Raw genomic sequence first — 19,260 nt, forward strand, 5'->3', positions numbered from 1 at the left:
TGGGCACAGAAGCTTAAGCGCAAGATGAAGAAGCTTTTCTGCATGGAGTCTCATGGTCAGTACATGACTCATGTGGCGGAGAAGCATGCCAGGACGCGCCACAAGGAGCTCATGCGTCAGATAGGAGCAACTATTGTCAGTGGGTCTGAGGGTCAGATCACTAGAGAGGAGGACTGGATTCATCAGAATTGCCACTGGACCGACTCCGATGCCGAGCAGTTTTCGACCCACGATGAAGATGCAGAGATGTGATGTTCGAGACCTTCCCCTCCCATCACCTGGAGTCGTAGTGTCACTCTATGTCCTTTTTGGTGTCTCGCTGCCAAAGGGGGAGAGAGTGTAGGGATTTGCTTCTTGTGTCATGCTTTGAGTCGTCTTGTGTTTTCTTGTGTGTTCCTTCTTTGGTTTGGTTTGGTGTGAGACCTAAGTCCTAGTCATATGGTGTAAGACATATGCTCCCTATCGCTACCTTATTACTTATGTCACTTCAGAGTACTGTAGTTTATATTGAGATGCATGCTTGTCCTGTTTATTCTCTTCTCTCATATATCTTGTGCTTAGTGTTGTTGGACTATAAAATATAGGGGGGGTGTTGATCCGAATGCGTGTGTCGTGCCTTATCTTGGTGCACACATTTTGGGGGAGCCCGTCTATATTTTGTAGTTCTTAGTTTTATTCGTTTTAATTCTTTTCCTTGCGCAAATCCCTTGTTGTCATCAATCACCAAAAAGGGGGAGATTGTTACGGCATATCTCTCTCAAGGTAGTTTTGGTGATTGATGACAACATGCTTGCAGACTAATCTTGTGCGTTGAATTATTCTCAGATTCTCCCCTGGCACGAGACGCTTTCTTCCCCTCGGAGTGTATTTCAAGACGGTGTAGCTCTTTCGTTTCTTTCTAGGTGGACTAGTTGCGTAGAGGGCACCGTACTATCAAGAGGGGGTCTGCTGGGGTTTTGCTTGGGTGGAATCATCACGTACACATCAGCTTCTCACCCTTTGAGCTTTTCCTGTCCATTGAAGAGATCTCTCCTCTCTTCCTTGTTCTGTCTAGGTCTAAGCGGCAGTACCACGCACCCAGCGGTAGTACCGCTGAGAAGCCACAAGCGGCAGTACCGCTTCGCAGCGGTAGTACCGCCGTGGCTCCACAGCAGTAGTACCGCTGGGGGCCTGGCACCTCCGCTGGTCCTCAGCTTATTTGAGAGATCCCTTCTCTCTCTCGCGTGCACCCCAGCGGTAGTACCGCTGTGTAGTTTGGCTCCTACCGCCTCGATTCGAGAGGTCTTTTTCTCATGTCGGGTTTTGCGGCACTAGTCACGGTTGTAGTGGCGGTAGTACCGTTCCAGGAGCGGTAGTACCGCCCTACCACCGCGGTAGTACCGCATTTGGGTCCGTTCCCTACTAAGTCTCCTCAGCGCGGCAGTATCGCTGGTTGGCGCGGCAGTACCATCGCCTGCCGGTAGTACCGCCCCCTCTCAGCGGTAGTACCGCCCTGTGCGGGGCTGGTTGGTGGGGGCAATGGGATTGTTGCCCCCACTATAAAAGGGAGTCCCCTTCCTCCTTCTCACCTACCTCTTCCTCCCCCAAGCTCCATTTATTGCTCAAGCTCCATTAAATACTCCAAGCTTCATTTCCGCCCGATCTATCTCTCTAGCCAATCAAATTTGTTGATTTGCTCGGGAGTGGTTGAGAAGGCCCCGATCTACACTTCCACCAAGGGATTTTCAATTCCCCCACTCATCCCTAGTGGATCTTGTTACTCTTGGGTGTTTGATCACCCTAGACGGTTGAGGTCACCTTGGAGCCATATTCCATTGTGGTGAAGCTTCGTGGTCTTGTTGGGAGCCTCTGATTAAGTTGTGGAGATTGCCCCAACCTTGTTTGTAAAGGTTCGGTTGCCGCCTTCAAGGGCACCAATAGTGGAATCACGGCATCTCGCATTGTGTGAGGGCGTGAGGAGAATACGGTGGCCCTAGTAGATTCTTGGGGAGTATTGTGCCTCCACACCGCTCCAACGGAGATGTACTTCCCCTCAAAGGAAGGAACTTCGGTAACACATCCTCGTCTCCACCGGATCCACTCTTGGTTATCTCTTACCTTTACTTGTGCAAACTCTTTATTGTTTCTACCCTTGCTTGCTTGTATGCTTGTTGTATTGCATCATATAGGCTGCTCACCTTGTCGCACATCTAGACAACCTACTTTGATGCAAAGTTTAATTTGGTAAAGAAAAGCTAAAAATTGGTAGTTGCCTATTCACCCCCCCTCTAGTCAACCATATCGATCCTTTCAGCTGTGAAGGAGGTGGCTCATGCCAGGAAGAGCTCCCTGGCTGTGAAGGAGGTGGCTCATGCCAGGAAGAGCTCCCTGGCTGTGAAGGATGAGGTTCTGCACGGTGCACAGAGGGTCATGGTTCTGAACGGTGCACAGAGGGTCGTGGTTCTGAATGCTGTACAGAGGGATGTGGCAGACGATGTGCTGGAGGAGGAAGTGCAACATCCAAAGTCCGTCTACACATAACAGCTGCGTAAATCCCGCGTAGCTTGTCATCAAGACGCCTCAACCATGAGACGCCCTCTCACGGTGGTATAGTTTCTCCCCTCTGAAAGCCCGCATTAAAGCGGAAACCTCCTCTCGCGCCTGTACTGTCAAGTCACCCTGTACACAAAGAGTTAACCAATTATATCCTCGTTGTATGATAGACACCACGAATAGACAACCAAGCGAATATGTCTAGATTAACAAAAGACTTAACATATGAGAACCAAGGCATTTACCGCGTGGTGTCTGGTTCCCACAATAGAGGCAGTTGGGTACATATCGCTGGTGAGAGGGGCTTCGATCTGATCAGGAGCAGCTGATGGAACCAAGTAGATCCTCGTTGTATGCTGGTAACGCTGCAGATACAACCTGAACATTTCCCAGTTAAAGGGCCGAACCTCACCCCAGATATTTGTCGTAGCGGTAGTCCATTCGTCAACATAAGGGGTAATGCTCTTAAGCCAATAAGCCATGTACTTGTTTCTTCCTAGGCGACTATCCCTGAGATTGACATGCGCAATACATGATTAGGTATATTATGAATGCAGAGCTGACAACTAAAATAGTATTAGTACTTACTTGTGCACGTGTTCTGGCAAGTGTGGAATATCTAGAATCTCGGGCTCTTGATATAGACCGAACTGTCTCATCACCCTATGAAGAGACATCTCCTCAACCGTCACGTCGAACACCAACTTGGCCTTGGTCATCCAAAAGTGCCGATCTCTAGTGCACAATCCAGAAATCTCAACTGGGTACCTCGATGATATAGCCTGAGGCGAGTATGGCTCCCAAATAACTTGACCCTCGTGCAAACTATCAAACTGCGCCATGAAGGACGGGTAGCATCCCCTAACCTGAGTATGCCAAACTGTCTCTGTGCATGACAACAAATAAGCATTAGTAATACTATTGAATGGCAAGAAATAATTGAATTAATTGTTACTTAATATAAAAGTACCTCTCGCCGTGTCCAAACAGATCCCATAGTAGGTAAGTCGCCGATAGCAGGCACATAAGTCCCAGCTAAGTCCTCCAAACCAAAAGGTTTATCAACGTAGACATAGGGTCGTCCAATAGGGAATCTCTCGTATGACCAGAGCTGCAACAATAATGGACATCCAACAAGACTAGATTTTCTAGACTTCAACAAGCAAGCTTTGCACAGGCCTCTGTACGTAGCCGCTAACACAGCAGAACCAAAACTCCTCTGTAGAATATCCGCAGGGCAACGTGCGTCAGCTATCTCTCGTGCAATACCGATGAGTCGTGCATCGACAGAGGTCACGTGGTTCTCCGTAAACATCGTCTTGCCGAACAGCCAAAGAATATATGCCTCTAGGGACCGGTCAATCTGTGCCTCCGACAACTGAACGTCGGGATATCCTAATGAGACAATATACATAGAAACGTAATAATTGTATGAACATCGGACAACTAAAAAACAACATTTGTTTAAGTGGCCGTGATGGTTACCTGAAACTGGCTCAACCATCTAGAAAGAGGTCCATGAGGATCATTCTCTATGGCCCTAGTGTTGGAAATATGCCCTAGAGGCAATAATAAAAGCATTATTATTATATTTCCGTATTCATGATAATTGTCTTTATTCATGCTATAATTGTGTTATCCGGAAATCGTAATACATGTGTGAATAACAGACACCAACATGTCCCTAGTAAGCCTCTAGTTGACTAGCTCGTTGATCAACAGATAGTCATGGTTTCCTGACTATGGACATTGGATGTCATTGATAACGAGATCACATCATTAGGAGAATGATGTGATGGACAAGACCCAATCCTAAACATAGCACAAGATCGTACAGTTCGTTTGCTAGAGTTTTTCCAATGTCAAGTATCTTTTCCTTAGACCATGAGATCGTGTAACTCCCGGATACCGTAGGAGTGCTTTGGGTATACCAAACGTCACAACGTAACTGGGTGACTATAAAGGTAGACTACGGGTATCTCCGAAAGTGTCTGTTGGGTTGACATGGATCAAGACTGGGATTTGTCACTCCGTATGACGGAGAGGTATCACTGGGCCCACTCGGTAATGCATCATCATAATGAGCTCAAAGTGACCAAGTGTCTGGTCACGGGATCATGCATTACGGTACGAGTAAAGTGACTTGCCGGTAACGAGATTGAACGAGGTATTGGGATACCGACGATCGAATCTCGGGCAAGTAACATATCGATTGGCAAAAGGAATTGTATACGGGGTTGATTGAATCCTCGACATCGTGGTTCATCCGATGAGATCATCGTGGAGCATGTGGGAGCCAACATGGGTATCCAGATCCCGCTGTTGGTTATTGATCGGAGAGTCGTCTCGGTCATGTCTGCTTGTCTCCCGAACCCGTAGGGTCTACACACTTAAGGTTCGGTGACGCTAGGGTTGTGAAGATATGTATATGCAGTAACCCGAATATTGTTCGGAGTCCCGGATGAGATCCCGGACGTCACGAGGAGTTCCGGAATGGTCCGGAGGTAAAGAATTATATATAGGAAGTGCTGTTTCGGCCATCGGGACAAGTTTCGGGGTCACCGGTATTGTACCGGGACCACCGGAAGGGTCCCGGGGGTCCACCGGGTGGGGCCACCTATCCCGGGGGGCCCCATGGGCTGAAGTGGGAGGGAACCCAGCCCAAAGTGGGCTGGGGCACCACCCCCCAAGGGCCCATGCGCCTAGGGTTGGGGGGGAACCCTAAAGGGGGCGCCCCCTTGCTTGGGGGGCAAGCCCCCCACCCCTTGGCCGCCGCCCCCCTAGTAGATTCCATCTACTAGGGCCGGCCACCCCCCTTGGCACCCCTATATATAGTTGAGGAGAGGGGAGGACTTCATACCTCAGCCTTGGCGCCTCCCTCTCTCCCCGTTACGTCTCTCTCTCTCGTAGTATAGGCGAAGCCCTGCTACTGTGACGCCCTGCATCCACCACCACGCCGTCGTGCTGCTGGATCTTCATCAACCTCTCCTCCCCCCTTGCTGGATCAAGAAGGAGGAGACGTCTCCCGTCCCGTACGTGTGTTGAACGCGGAGGTGCCGTCCGTTCGGCGCTTGGTCATCGGTGATTTGGATCACGTCGTGTTCGACTACATCATCACCGTTCTTTGAACGCTTCCGCACGCGATCTACAAAGGTATGTAGATGCATCTGATGACTCGTTGCTAGATGAACTCCTAGATGGATCTTGGTGAAACAAGTAGGAAAATTTTTGTTTTCTGCAACGTTCCCCAACACCTAGCAGTCGGGACCGCAGCCAAAAAATGGGTCTGCATCGCTGCTTGCCACCCAGATTCTGCCTCTAAGGGACCTATGGCAGCACCGGCCAGAGGTAATCCCAACAAGTAAGACACATCCTGTAAAGTAGGCGCCATCTCTCCCCAGGGAAAGTGAAACGTATGTGTCTCTGGTCTCCATCTATCTACTAAGCAGGTAAGGAGTGACTTGTCATAAGAGAAACGTTTCACTTGCCTCTTGTGTAACTGCAATGGTTCACCTGCCTCATCTAAGTCCGGACTATCAATCCACTCATCCAATGTACCCTCAACCAATCGTGCCGAGGGTAGAAGTCCAGCCCAACTTAACCTACAAAATAAAGAGATTGTTAGAGGTTATGAAAAGTATGTCAAATATAGTAAGTCATTATATGGACTCCATTATATGCACACATACCTATCAACCCATGAATCGTGTATCAGCCAGTTAGTCTTTGGGGTACGAGTGACCAACACGTCTAAGTTGTTGCCCGCTTCCGTAAGGGCGCTCCGGTGCTTTCTATCGATGTTACCATTAAGCAACGGATACGAAGACATATCTGCAATTCAAACAACAAATCTCAGATGCAAATAAAACATAGTACGACATATTACAAATTATAACATAGTCCTGACATATTACGAATTAAAACATAGTCCTAACATATTACAAATTAAAACATAGTCCTGACATATTACAAATTAAAACATAGTCCTGACATATTACAAATTAAAACATAGTCCTGACATATTACAAATTAAAACATAGTCCTGACATATTACATATTAAAACATAGTCCTGACATATTACATATTAAAACCCACTACGACACATTATATAGCTTGTGAGTTATTTCTTCCTCGTCCGCCCCTTCGGCCTCGACTACCACGACCACGTCCGCCTCTTTCTCCTGTTGTCGCAGCCGTCTATGTGGAAGCACTCGTCGATGCGGAAGCACCATCTTTGTTCAGGTTGGGACAATATTTCATCCTATGCCCATAAGCCGCGCATAACAAACATTGTCTGGTTGCTCCACCAGCTTCAGACTGGTCCATATCGTTCCGGATGCGACGGGCCTTTCGTCTTCCCCTACTTGTTCGCCGAAGGTCTGGATGCGGGATGTATACTCTCTCACCGTCGTTTACCTTGTTGAAATTGCCGACGACTCTAAACCCTGTCATCTGGCCTATCCAGGTGTTGAGCACTGCCTCTTTTAAATAGTATGGGGACACGAAGGATATAGCATCCAACTCAATCTGGCCACAGGCAGCCAACACATGAGAGCAAGGTAGGTGCAACAACTTCGGTTTGTTGCATGTACACTCACACGTTGGATAAAATTCCGTTCCAATTTTTATCTCGTGTGTCTTCACCTCATTTTCAGAACCAAAACCATCGGTAGGAAGCTAAACCTCATACCTCCTTTCTTGATTCCCTATGAGTTTGACAGTGTGCTTCTTTGCTTTCTCTATCTTCTTTGCCATGTATTCCATGACACGGCTACAATAAGGTGTGTTCTGATTATCTTCAATATGCTTCTTTGCTAACTCGTGCCTTTCTCTAAAATATCTCAAAGTGCCATGGAATACAGCCTCCACAATTGCTGTGAGTGGCAATGCTCTATTCCCTCTCAGCACAAAGTTATACACCTCTGCAAGATTGGTTGTCATGTGGCCATACCTAGCTCCATGTGTGTCATGCAGCAAAGACCAATTCATTGGAGGCTCTTTCTCTATCCACTCAGAAAAATTCTTTATTGCCCTTCCCTTATTTCTCTTAGTATTAGGAGGGTCAATTGCTGGCAAGTCACAAAGACCTACTGGCTCCTCTAGCTCCGCGATGAGTGCTGCTAATTTAACCTGATCTTCTTCCATTTTCTTCCTCGCACGGACCTGCTTCTTAGTAAACTCATCTAGTTTTGACCAAATAAATTCGTATTTGTGCTGCTGGCTCTGGTTGCATAATTTTTTGAACAAGTTCATCAACCGCTTGTTCTTGAACTGTGAGAAAAAATTAGCCCCAAGATGGCGCATGCACCACCGGCTCTGCAAGTCCCTCCAAGGTGTTGGTTCGTCATCTGTTGGATTACGAAGTGTCTTCACAGCCTTCAATATACCAGCATGTCTGTCATGAATGACACACACGTTTGGTCGGTCCTTCACGATGGCAATTTTCACTTGGCGGAAGAACCATACCCAGCTGAGAAAGTTCTCACCCTCCACAAATGCCATGGCAAGTGGGATGATTTGATTGTTCCCGTCCACACCAATAGCAGTCAGGATTTGCCCTCTATACTGACCGGTCAAGAAGGTACCATCCACAAACATAACAGGAGGACAATGCCGGAAAGTTTCGATGCACATAGCAAAAGAGAAGAACACTCGTTTCAACACCTTGAAATCTGGTATACTCAGCAACCTCATGTGTTGTACGTTCACATAAGTGCCGGGATTCCTCTCCTCTAGTATGCCCAGGAGACGGACAACATTATCATATGAGTCGAAGAACGTCCCAAACCTTTCCTCCATAGCCTTCTGCTTAGCCCTCCAAGCCTTCCCATAAGGAATGACATAATTCCATCTGACCTTCACTGCTGTCTGGATGTGTTTTGCTTCCATATCTTTCTTCTCTACTATCTCAGTATACATGAGTTGCGCAATAAGACTTGAAGTCAGGTTCGGATGCTTCACCAGCAGGTTCTTCCTCACACAATTATGTGGGACGACAATGGTGACAACCCAGTGGATGTCATACTTCAGCACGTGCTCGTGCACCTTCCCAGGACAACCTGTTACAACACATTTCACGGTATAGTTTGCTGGACTTGATATGTGTGTCCGGAAAACCCTCTGCATAGACATAGCCCACTTTATCACCGCATACTTCATTTTTTTTCTTTGTATCAAACATAGCCCCTATCTGTACTTGGTTCAGATTATACTGCCATGGAGTCTCATGGCCATCGTTGACCGTAAGGCCGGTGGATATGTCCTGCTCCCATGCAGAAGGAATCGGTACCTCCACTTCATCCTCAGAATTTTCAGAATCCAGTTCCTCCACCAATCCATCCTCGTCCTCTTCCTCCATCACCCTCTACATTTCATCCCCTTCCTCATCCCCATCAGCAATACCAAAACCAGCTAATATTATCGACTGGCTACTCTGCCCAGTATCAGGACCACAAACATTGTGTGGCACGTAGTCTGACTCTTTCTCAGGTTGGCTAGCATCCACATCTTGTGGCTGTGATCCGGATAAAACAATCTCGTTAGCCACTTCACTTCCTTGGCCGGGTTCATACCCCCTGTGGAGTTGTATGGTATTCTCCTCCTTCGGCACAGGTTGCACAAGTGCATATGGGTGGATTCTTCAGTCTCGGCACCGTCTTAACAAGGGCAACCAATGCTGGCTCCTATCTACCGGCATCAACTCCCACTTGACATTTTTACAAGATTTGGTCCACAATGCATGAATACTGACGGAACATACTTCAGGATCCAGCCCGAAACTAGTTGTCAACCAGTACTTCAATTGTCTAATGTCCAGTCTGTCCGGGTCTGCTAGTGTCATGACGCCATTTTTTAACTCGCTAAGATCAACCCCCAACTCATTATATCAAACATTACCAGCGCCGTAGTAAACATTCAGATTTACTGATTCGGACATTTTCACCTGTCAGACATTGCCATCTTCTCATTAATCACAATGAACACTAATATTATCCGCTACACTAACTAAAATCCGCTAAAATGCCACCACATACAAATTAACACTAACACAATTTTTATTATCCGCTAAACTAACACAATCATTATTATTCTGCTACACTAACACAATTATTACTCCGCTAAAATGCCACCACATACAAATTAACACTACAATTCGCAATATAATTTATCTACGCTAACTAAACTATGCAACTCAGAGAAAATTTGTGAGGAGATGATTATACCTTAGCGGAGGTGCTTGCACCACTGAACAATGACAGCACCACCGCCGCCCCCTCGACGACCGGAGCTTCAACTCCAGTCACCCCCAAGCCGCACCTCCTCCTCCACAGCTGCTGCTCCTCCTCATCAACACCTCCTGCCCAACCGCATCTCCTCCTCCCCACCATGGCTCCTCCTCCCCACCATGTCTACTCCTCCCCAAACGCACAGAAAACTATCCCATAGCAAAAAAAAACACCGTAGGCCGTTTGAGATTGCTACGATCTACCGATTCGGTGGCTTAGATGTGAAAATGGGTGGCAAACGGAGGAGATCAGCTAGGGGTGGTGAGGTACAGAGAAGAAACGAGAGAGAGAAAGAAGAACAGAGGCGAACAGGCGAGAGGAAGGAGACGCCGCGCGGTGCCTTATCCGGCACTTTTCGGTGGATGCGTGGCTGAAAAGTACTTCGGCCGCTGCCTGGCCGAAAAGGCCCACTTCGGTCGGCCCCAGGCCGAAGCTACTATTTTCGGCCATACTTCCACCGGCACTCGGTTTTCGGCCCAGCTAGGCATATCTTCGGTCAACCGCGGGCCGAAAAGCCCATTTCGGCCAAGCTGCGACCGAAAAGTGCCACTTCGGCCCACACCTGCCCGACGGGCTACTAGTTTTGGTTTTTTTGCATTACTGCTATAATTCTCGAAAATGCTATATAATATATCATAGTTTTGAAAAAAAATCTATAATTAACTGGCATGGAAATCTTTTCTTCTTCTTCTTCTTCTTTTTTGAATTTGACCGGGGCCATGTGTCAGCATCGTACTGTCAGGTAGGTTCATGAGCGGACCAGCTCCTCAGGTCTATACACTTGTGCCTCTCCCAGCTGCCTCGTGGCGCCCAGACCCTTCGAGAGAAAACAAGCATGGCCGATTCCTACAAACAAAAACTCGGCAATCTCTCCACCGCTTCTCTCAGAAGGCCAGAACCCAGCAAAGCACTTGCCCTGTTTCGGCGCGCTGCTTCAGGACGCGAGTGTTGATCACACAGGCCCGAGGCAAGATGGCGCGCAGGCCGGGGGCGGAGGAGGAGAGGCCGTGGGGGCTGGCTGAACACGGGAGGCTGGGGAAACGGAAGGTGGTGGGCGTGGTGGTGCTGGACGGATGGGGCGAGGCGCCGCCCGACCCCTTCAACTGCATCCACGTCGCCGACACCCCCACCCTCGACGCCCTCAAGAAGGTACCTGCGTCTCTCTTCTCTTCTCTCACGCTGCTTCATCGGTTCCGGTTCGGTTCCTACATGCGGATGGAGATCCTTTGCTTGTGTGGTTGCATGGCATGGCAGGGTGCTCCGGAGAGGTGGAGGCTGATCAAAGCTCACGGCACGGCCGTGGGGCTGCCTACGGATGATGACATGGGGAACAGCGAGGTCGGCCACAATGCGCTTGGAGCCGGCCAGATATATGCCCAGGGGTAATGCTCCCAATGCTACATCCACGGCCAATTAAGGGCTCCTTTGATTCAAAGGATTTGCATAGGAATTTTGAAGGATTGGTATCCGTAGGAATTTTTCCTATGTTGATTGTTTGATTTATAGGATTGAATCCTATAGAAATTTTTTCCAAAGGAATTTTTTGTACTACTTCTCATAGGATTTCTAGCATCCACTCAAACCTCTTTGAAAGAATCCTTTGTTTTTCCTATGATGCTCAAACAATCTAAAACCCTATAGGATTGAGATGAGCATGACATTCCAATCCTATGTTTTTCCTATTCCCATGTTTTTATAATCCTGCAAATCAAAGAGGCCCTAAGTATGGTTTACGGGGGTTGAGATCCTCTACAGTACTATACGGTGCTGTAGTGCGGATGACATATGGGCCGGGTCCACACGGCAATGATAGTACTGCATCATACAGTACTGCAGACGATCCTAGCCCGGTTTATGGGGGATTGGCCAGTTGGCAATTTTTGATTGGAGGTAAGAGGGGAGGCCGGCCCCACCCCTGTTGAATTTTTTTGGGGGGGGGGGGGAGGATTAGGAGGAAGGTTACGTAACATCTTTCGTAGGTGTAGTATTATTGCTAGTACAACCTCCGTCCGGAATTAACTGTCTCTGAAATGAGTGTTATGAGTGTATCTACATGTGTTTCGGTGTGTAGATACGCTACAGTTAATTTCGGACAGAGTGAGTACTAGAATAATAAGATTTGCAGTGTGTTACGAAAAATTTGTGGAAGCCATATAAGGACACTTGTTTATTTATCTCTTAAAGGTGGCTATCTTACTCCTTAGGACCTCTTTGATTCAAAGGTTTTTCATAGGTGTTTTAAGGAATTTCACTCCTTAGGATTGTTTATTGAAATTTCTATTTGCGAGTTATTTATTGCCAAAGAGGAGTCGGGTGCTACTTATTTCCAAAGAGAGTCGGGGAGTACTCGCCTCCGGAGAATACACATGAGATTTGTAGGAATTTCCCTACGTGGGTTGTTTGATTTGTAGTAGTATTGAATCCTATCAAGCATTTTCTCAGTGATTTCCTTGCGTAACATTTCAAAGAAACTTTTATGTTTGCTCAAACCTCTTGGAAAGAATCCTTTATTTTCTTACAATACAATCGATCATTTTTTGGTACACATTCATTCGTGTAGGATTCGAGTGGGCCAGTGTTATGACCGGCTTGGTCTATTCTAGGAAGAGGCCCACCGGGCATTAGTATTAGGGGCTTGGCCCACAAGTTATCTTAGGCAAGTTATCTTAGGAAAGTTATCTTAGGCTAAAGTTATAAATACTCATGTAAGGCATCGTTTTGAGGCAAGCAATAAAGACGACTATTATCTTTTGTTGCCCGGCTTCTAGAGGAGCCGGAAACCCTAGCCGCCGCAGCCAAGCCGCCGCCGCCCTCAACCCTAGCCGCGATGGCGCCCTGCCGCCGTCGCGCCCGTTCCTCGCCGCGTCCACTCCCTCCTTGCCCCTACAACCTTCGCAGTAGAGCCGGTAGGAACCCTAGTCCTACCAATTTGGTATCCCTAGGATCACAGTGGCGAACGGCGATTGCCTCCGGTGTCATGGGCTAGCCCGCGACATTCCCATCTCCATCGGCGGCGAACACTTTTCCATCACCTGTGCTGGGATCGATCTGGGCTGCTTCGACTTCATCCTCGGGGTGGACTTTCTCCGGACCCTCGGCCCCATCCTGTGGGATTTCGACGCGCTCACGATGACATTCTGGCGGCAGGGCCGCCGCATCCGGTGGGAGGGCATTGGGGGCGCCGCGCCTGCCGTGCCACACCTCCAGCTGGCTGCCGCGTCCTCGGAGGCCGAGCACCCCCTGCTGGATTCTCTTCTGCAGCAGCACAGCGACCTCTTCAACGATCCGCGGGATCTTCCGCCTGCCCGGGTGTACGACCATCATATTCACCTCGTACCAGGCTCCACTCCGGTGGCGGTGCGACCCTACCGCTACCCCCAGCTGCAGAAGGATGAGTTGGAGCGCCAGTGTGCCCTGATGCTCGCCGCAGGCATCATCCGGACCTCCACGTCGCCCTTCACGGCGCCGGCGCTTCTCGTCCGTAAGTCAGATGGCACATGGCGCTTCTGCATCGACTACCGCGCCCTCAACGCACTCACGCTCAAGGACAAGTTCCCTATACCGGTGGTCGACGAGCTCTTGGATGAGCTCCATGGGGCACGCTTCTTCACCAAGCTCGATCTCCGGTCGGGCTATCATCAGGTGCGCATGCATCCGGACGACATCGCCAAGACGGCGTTTCGCACCCACCATGGCCACTTCGAGTTCTTGGTGATGCCTTTCGGCCTCGCCAACGCCCCGGCGACGTTCCAGGCCCTGGATGAACGACGTCCTTCGACCCTACTTACGGCGGTTTGTGCTTGTTTTCTTTGATGACATCCTTATCTACAGCGCCACCTGGGACGAACATCTCCAGCACGTCGCCATCGTCTTCAACGAGCTTCGGGCGCACCACCTCCACCTTAAGCGCTCGAAGTGCTCGTTCGGGACGCCTACCGTCGCCTACCTCGGCCATGTCATCTCGGCGACGGGGTGGCTTGGACGCCGATAGGTGGCGGCCGTCTCCGCTGGCCAGCCTCACTCGCCGCGGGCTCCCGCGGGTTCCTCGGACTCGCCGGCTACTACCGGAAATTTATCCGGGAATTCGGACTCATCGCGGCGCCCCTCACGCGGTTGCTTCGCCGCAACGCCTTCGCCTGGGACGACGAGGCGACGACGGCGTTCGAGGCCCTCAAGGGGGCCCTCACGACAGGCCCGTCCTCCAGATGCCCGACTTCGACCGCGTTCGTGGTGGACTGTGACGCCTCGGGCGCCGGGTTCGACGCCGTACTTCATCAGGGCGATGGGCCCCTCCTTTCTTCAGCGGCCTTTCGCTCCGCGCCATCTTAGTTGGCAGCTTACGAGCGGGAGCTCATTGGCCTCGTCCAGGCCGTCTGTCATTGGCGGCCATACTTGTGGGGGCGGGACCTTCCCATTCGCACGGACCCACTACAGCCTGAAGTTTCTTGCTGGATCAAGCGGCTGTCGACCGTTCCGCAGCACCAGTGGATCAGCAAGCTCTTGGCTTCGACTTCTCCGTCGAGTATCGGCCGGGCCGTCTTAACACCGTGGCCGACGCGCTGTATCGCGATTCCCTCGCGCCAATCCGCCGACGCGTCCGCCGGGACGGCCTTGTGCATTCCGCTCCGGGCCATCGATTCGGTCTCTTCACCGACATTTCGACGCGGCCACTTGCGACGGCAAATGACGCCGCACTTCTTCAGCAGCAGCTCGCGGCCGGCGACTTGGAGGAGCCATGGCGCTTCTCTGACAGACTGCTCCTCCATGGGCGCCGGATCTTTGTTCCGGCGCATGATGATCTCCGTCACCAGGTGTTGGCTCGCCCACTCAGCGGGCCATGAGGGTGTGCAGAAAACCCTCCATCGTCTTCGCGCCGACTTCTACATTCCTGGCGATCGTGCGCTGGTCCGCGACTGGGTTCGGTCTTGTCAGACTTGCCAGCGCAACAAGACAGAGACCCTGAGGCCGGCGGGGCTCCTTCAGCCCTTGGAGGTGCCGTCTCAGGTTTGGGCGGATATCTCCTTGGACTTCATCGAGGGCCTTCCCAAGGTGGGGGGCAAGTCAGTCATCCTCACGGTGGTCGATCGCTTCTCTAAGTACGCCCACTTCATCGCGCTGGGCCATCCGTACACGGCGGCATCCGTGGCCCGGGCCTTCTTCGACGGCATAGTCCGTCTACACGGGTTCCCGACGTCGATCGTCAGTGATCGGGACCCAGTCTTCACGGGCCATGTCTGGCGCGACCTCTTCAGGATGGCGGGTGTCCAGCTCCGCCTGAGTACGGCGTTCCATCCTCAGACGGACGGTCAGTCTGAGGTGGTTAACAAGGTCATTGCCATGTATTTGCGTTGTGTGACAGGTGATCGGCCTCGCGCTTGGGTGGACTGGCTCTCTTGGGCGGAGTACTGCTACAACACTTCTTATCACTCCGCCCTGCGCGCGACGCCATTTGAGGTGGTCTATGGTCGACCACCCCCGCCTATACTTCCGGTCGACCCGGAGACGGCTCGGACGGCGGTTGCGGGTGACCTTATCCGCACCCGTGATGAGATGCTGGCTGAGGTCCGTCAGCGTCTCCTTCAGGCCAAGCAGACGGCCAAGCACTACTACGACGATCATCATCACGAGGCGGAGTTCGCAGTGGGTGACTGGGTGTGGCTGCGTCTTCTCCACCGCTCTACGCAGTCACTGGACCCGCGCGCGAAGCGCAAGCTTGGCCCTCGCTACGCCGGGCCCTTCCCTGTCGTGGAGCGCATTGGGAAGGTGGCCTGTCGTCTTCAGCTTCCAGCCCGCGCCCGCATCCACGACGTGTTCCATGTGGGGCTGCTCAAGCCTTTTCATGGCGAGCCACCGGCGGCTCCTCCGGCGCTTCCTCCAACCGCCGATGGTCGCATTCTTCCAGAGCCAGCAAAGGTGTTGCAGGCCCAGCTCCGTCGTGGCGTCTGGTTCGTCCTAATTCAGTGGGCGGGCCTTCCGGAGGAGGAGGCTACTTGGGAGCAGCGTGAAGATTTCCGTCAACACTATCCAGACTTTCAGCTCGAGGACGAGCTGTTTGCGCAGGCGGGGAGAGATGTTATGACCGGCTTGGTCTATTCTAGGAAGAGGCCCACCGGGCATTAGTATTAGGGGCTTGGCCCACAAGTTATCTTAGGCAAGTTATCTTAGGAAAGTTATCTTAGGCTAAAGTTATAAATACTCATGTAAGGCATCGTTTTGAGGCAAGCAATAAAGACTATTATTATCTTTTGTTGCCCGGCTTCTAGAGGAGCCGGAAACCCTAGCCGCCGCAGCCAAGCCGCCGCCGCCCTCAACCCTAGCCGCGACGGCGCCCTGCCGCCGGCGCGCCCGTTCCTCGCCGCGTCCACTCCCTCCTTGCCCCTACAACCTTCGCAGTAGAGCCGGTAGGAACCCTAGTCCTACCAGCCTGACATTTCAATTTTGTGTTCTTTTTCTACTACTTTGTTTTTGGGATCTTCCTAATTGTTATCAAAGCCAGTGACACTATAGTAGTAATAGTGATAATAAACTATGTAAAAGGGATACTTACTATGCTAGTAATAATTATAATAAACACTTTGTAAAGAAATTTGAATACACTATGCGTTGTGTGTGTAGGTTTGTTGCCGACTTTAGTCATTTTAGATATTGAACTTGTATGTTGGCTTTCTATGCTGGTATAATGTATGAACAAATGGAGGCATGTGACCTAGTGGTCGTTCATATACACCTTGGTTTAATCCTTGCGATTGACATTGTAACCGTACTTGTTCCGGTTACTCGGGCGGGACAAAATGTGATGGTGTTAAGTAGGCGAGGGAGTGTGCGGGTCTGCGTGCTTTGCGATGGTGTGTGCGGGTTAGTGCTAGCATAAGGACAACAGTCATGTATGACCAAAGCGACCAAGTTAATTTCAGTACAACTACCTTGGTGAAGCTACTTATTAAGCAAAAGTTAGTGATCATTTGTGCACAACGTGCAGTGCAAAACTGGTGGATTTGGCGCTTGACTCTGGGAAGATATATGAGGGGGAGGGTTTTAAGTACATCCAGCAGTCTTTTGACACCGGTACTTTGCACCTCATTGGTTTGCTGAGCGATGGGGGCGTGCATTCAAGGATCGATCAGCTGCAGGTTACACCATTTTTCTTCTAAGCAGAGTTCATTCTGCAGTGTAGTTCCAGGCTGATGTGAATGATTTGGCTGTGGCAGCTGCTTCTGAAGGGGGCTAGTGAACATGGAGCGAAGAGGATACGGGTTCATATCCTTACCGACGGTCGCGACGTATTGGATGGAAGCAGTGTCACATTCGTGGAAACGCTTGAGAATGATCTGGCTAAGCTACAGGAGAAGGGTGTTGATGCAAGGATTGCATCTGGTGGAGGCAGGATGTATGTTACAATGGACCGCTATGAGGTGATCTCTCCTATCCTATCCTACTTCAAAAAATTGTGTGTTTCTTCAGGGATGTACCCTGCAGCAGCAATACTGCAATTATAACTTCTTTTTTGCGAGATACTGCAGTTATAACTTTGTATTTCTTGTTGTTATGCAGAATGATTGGCAAGTTGTGAAGCGTGGCTGGGATGCCCAGGTTCTTGGTGAAGCCCCACACAAGTTTCCAAGTGCCCTTGAAGCCGTGAAGAAGCTGAGGGATGATGATCCCAAGGCCAACGACCAGTATTTACCCCCGTTCGTCGTCGTCGATGAAAGCGGAAAACCTGTTGGGCCCATAGTGGATGGAGACGCTGTTGTGACATTTAACTTCAGAGCTGATCGAATGGTGATGCTCGCAAAGGCGCTAGAGTACGAGGACTTGGACAAATTCGACCGTGTCAGATTCCCGAGGATTCGCTACGCCGGTATGCTTCAGTATGACGGCGAACTAAAGCTCCCAAGTCATTACCTTGTTGCTCCCCCGGAGATAGAGAGGACGTCCGGCGAGTACCTGGCGCACAATGGCGTACGCACCTACGCTTGCAGGTACATACTTTTGTGCTGTATAAAGAGCTTCTATCTCTGAACATTCTGGTACTTGAGCATGTCTTGTGGTTTTGACCTGTAGCGAGACAGTGAAATTTGGTCATGTCACCTTTTTCTGGAACGGGAATCGGTCGGGCTACTTCAACCCAAACCTGGAAAGGTACGAAGAAATTCCCAGTGACACTGGTATACCCTTTAATGTACAGCCAAGAATGAAGGCCGTGGAAGTTGCAGAGAAGGCACGGGATGCCATCCTCAGTGGCAAATTTGATCAGGTACTTGGCACAATGAGATCCTCCTCAAGCATAAATCCATGCATATGCATATGCATGTGCAAGTAGACAAATGAGATACTCATTTGTAACTGTTAATTGGCAACTACGGTGAGTAGTAAAACAGAGTGATGTGGTGGTTTTGTAGGTACGGGTAAACATCCCGAATGCAGACATGGTTGGGCACACAGGTGACCTTGAAGCCACCATCGCTGGGTGCAAGGCCGCTGATGAAGCCGTCAAGATTATTCTTGACGCCATTGAACAAGTAGGTGGCATCTTCGTGGTCACCGCTGACCATGGCAATGCCGAGGACATGGTGAAAAGAGACAAATCCGGGAAACCGATTCGCGACAAAGACGGGAATGTGCAGCCCCTTACCTCACACACACTGAATCCAGTGAGTGCACATTTCATCATCAGACGCCCGGTGCTATGTATATCTATATGCACGAGCACGACTGAGTGTCCCGTTCTCATCGTCTTACTGAACCCGGCTGCAGGTCCCCATCGCCATCGGAGGTCCAGGGCTTGCGCCAGGGGCTACATTCCGGGAGGACCTTCCGGATGCCGGGCTCGCTAACGTCGCGGCGACACTCATCAACCTCCATGGTTTCGAGGCCCCTCGTCACTATGAGCCAACTCTCATCCAAGTCTCGCCGGTTCCCTTCTGAATCCGTCATCTGCCGTTCCCCTTCCCTTTCTGTGATTGGCGCAGCCATGCTTATGTCTACCTAGTAAATAAATGTCCACCCATGTACCACCATTTTCTTTCTTTCTTTGAATTGATGTCCACTTCTGTATCTGAATCCGTCCGTGTGTGGTGATACCGTACCCGTATGTAGTAGGAGTATCTATTTTGTGCCTCTTTTTCCTGGGTTTAGGTTTGTTGGGAGAGCGCTTCTGACCTTTGTAATCATGCAGCGTTTTCAGGATGATTGCTTGGCACGCTCCAAATTCAGTGAGAATTATTTTTTTACGCCAAATACGTAGCTAAATGAGAACTTGGAACAAGAAGTCGCCTTCAGAGTTTTAGCTTTAAAAATCCCAGAGGTTCGCGACACCAACAGTAGATCATCAATCAGTTCTAGTCAAGCTGCCTGATATAACCAACTAGCTGGATGCAGTTAAATCTGTTTTTTTTCTTTTGCAGCAGTCATCAGTCAAGATCACCCGCAAAAAAGAAAAAT

General features: G+C 50.1%; 1 protein-coding gene across 1 annotated transcript; it reads left to right on the top strand.

Annotated features, from left to right (window-relative positions):
- The first annotated feature begins 10,619 nt into the window (after positions 1–10,619).
- Positions 10,620–19,070, top strand: LOC125551754 (2,3-bisphosphoglycerate-independent phosphoglycerate mutase-like). Its single transcript, XM_048715066.1, has 8 exons — positions 10,620–10,968; positions 11,074–11,201; positions 16,799–16,949; positions 17,028–17,231; positions 17,371–17,798; positions 17,881–18,073; positions 18,219–18,470; positions 18,574–19,070. Exons 1-8 carry the CDS (start codon positions 10,792–10,794, stop codon positions 18,742–18,744), a joined length of 1,704 nt encoding a protein of 567 aa, XP_048571023.1. The 5' UTR covers positions 10,620–10,791; the 3' UTR covers positions 18,745–19,070.
- Positions 19,071–19,260: the final 190 nt, after the last annotated feature.

Source organism: Triticum urartu, chromosome 4, assembly GCF_003073215.2.
Source record: "Triticum urartu cultivar G1812 chromosome 4, Tu2.1, whole genome shotgun sequence".
Classification (NCBI taxonomy): Eukaryota; Viridiplantae; Streptophyta; class Magnoliopsida; order Poales; family Poaceae; genus Triticum; species Triticum urartu.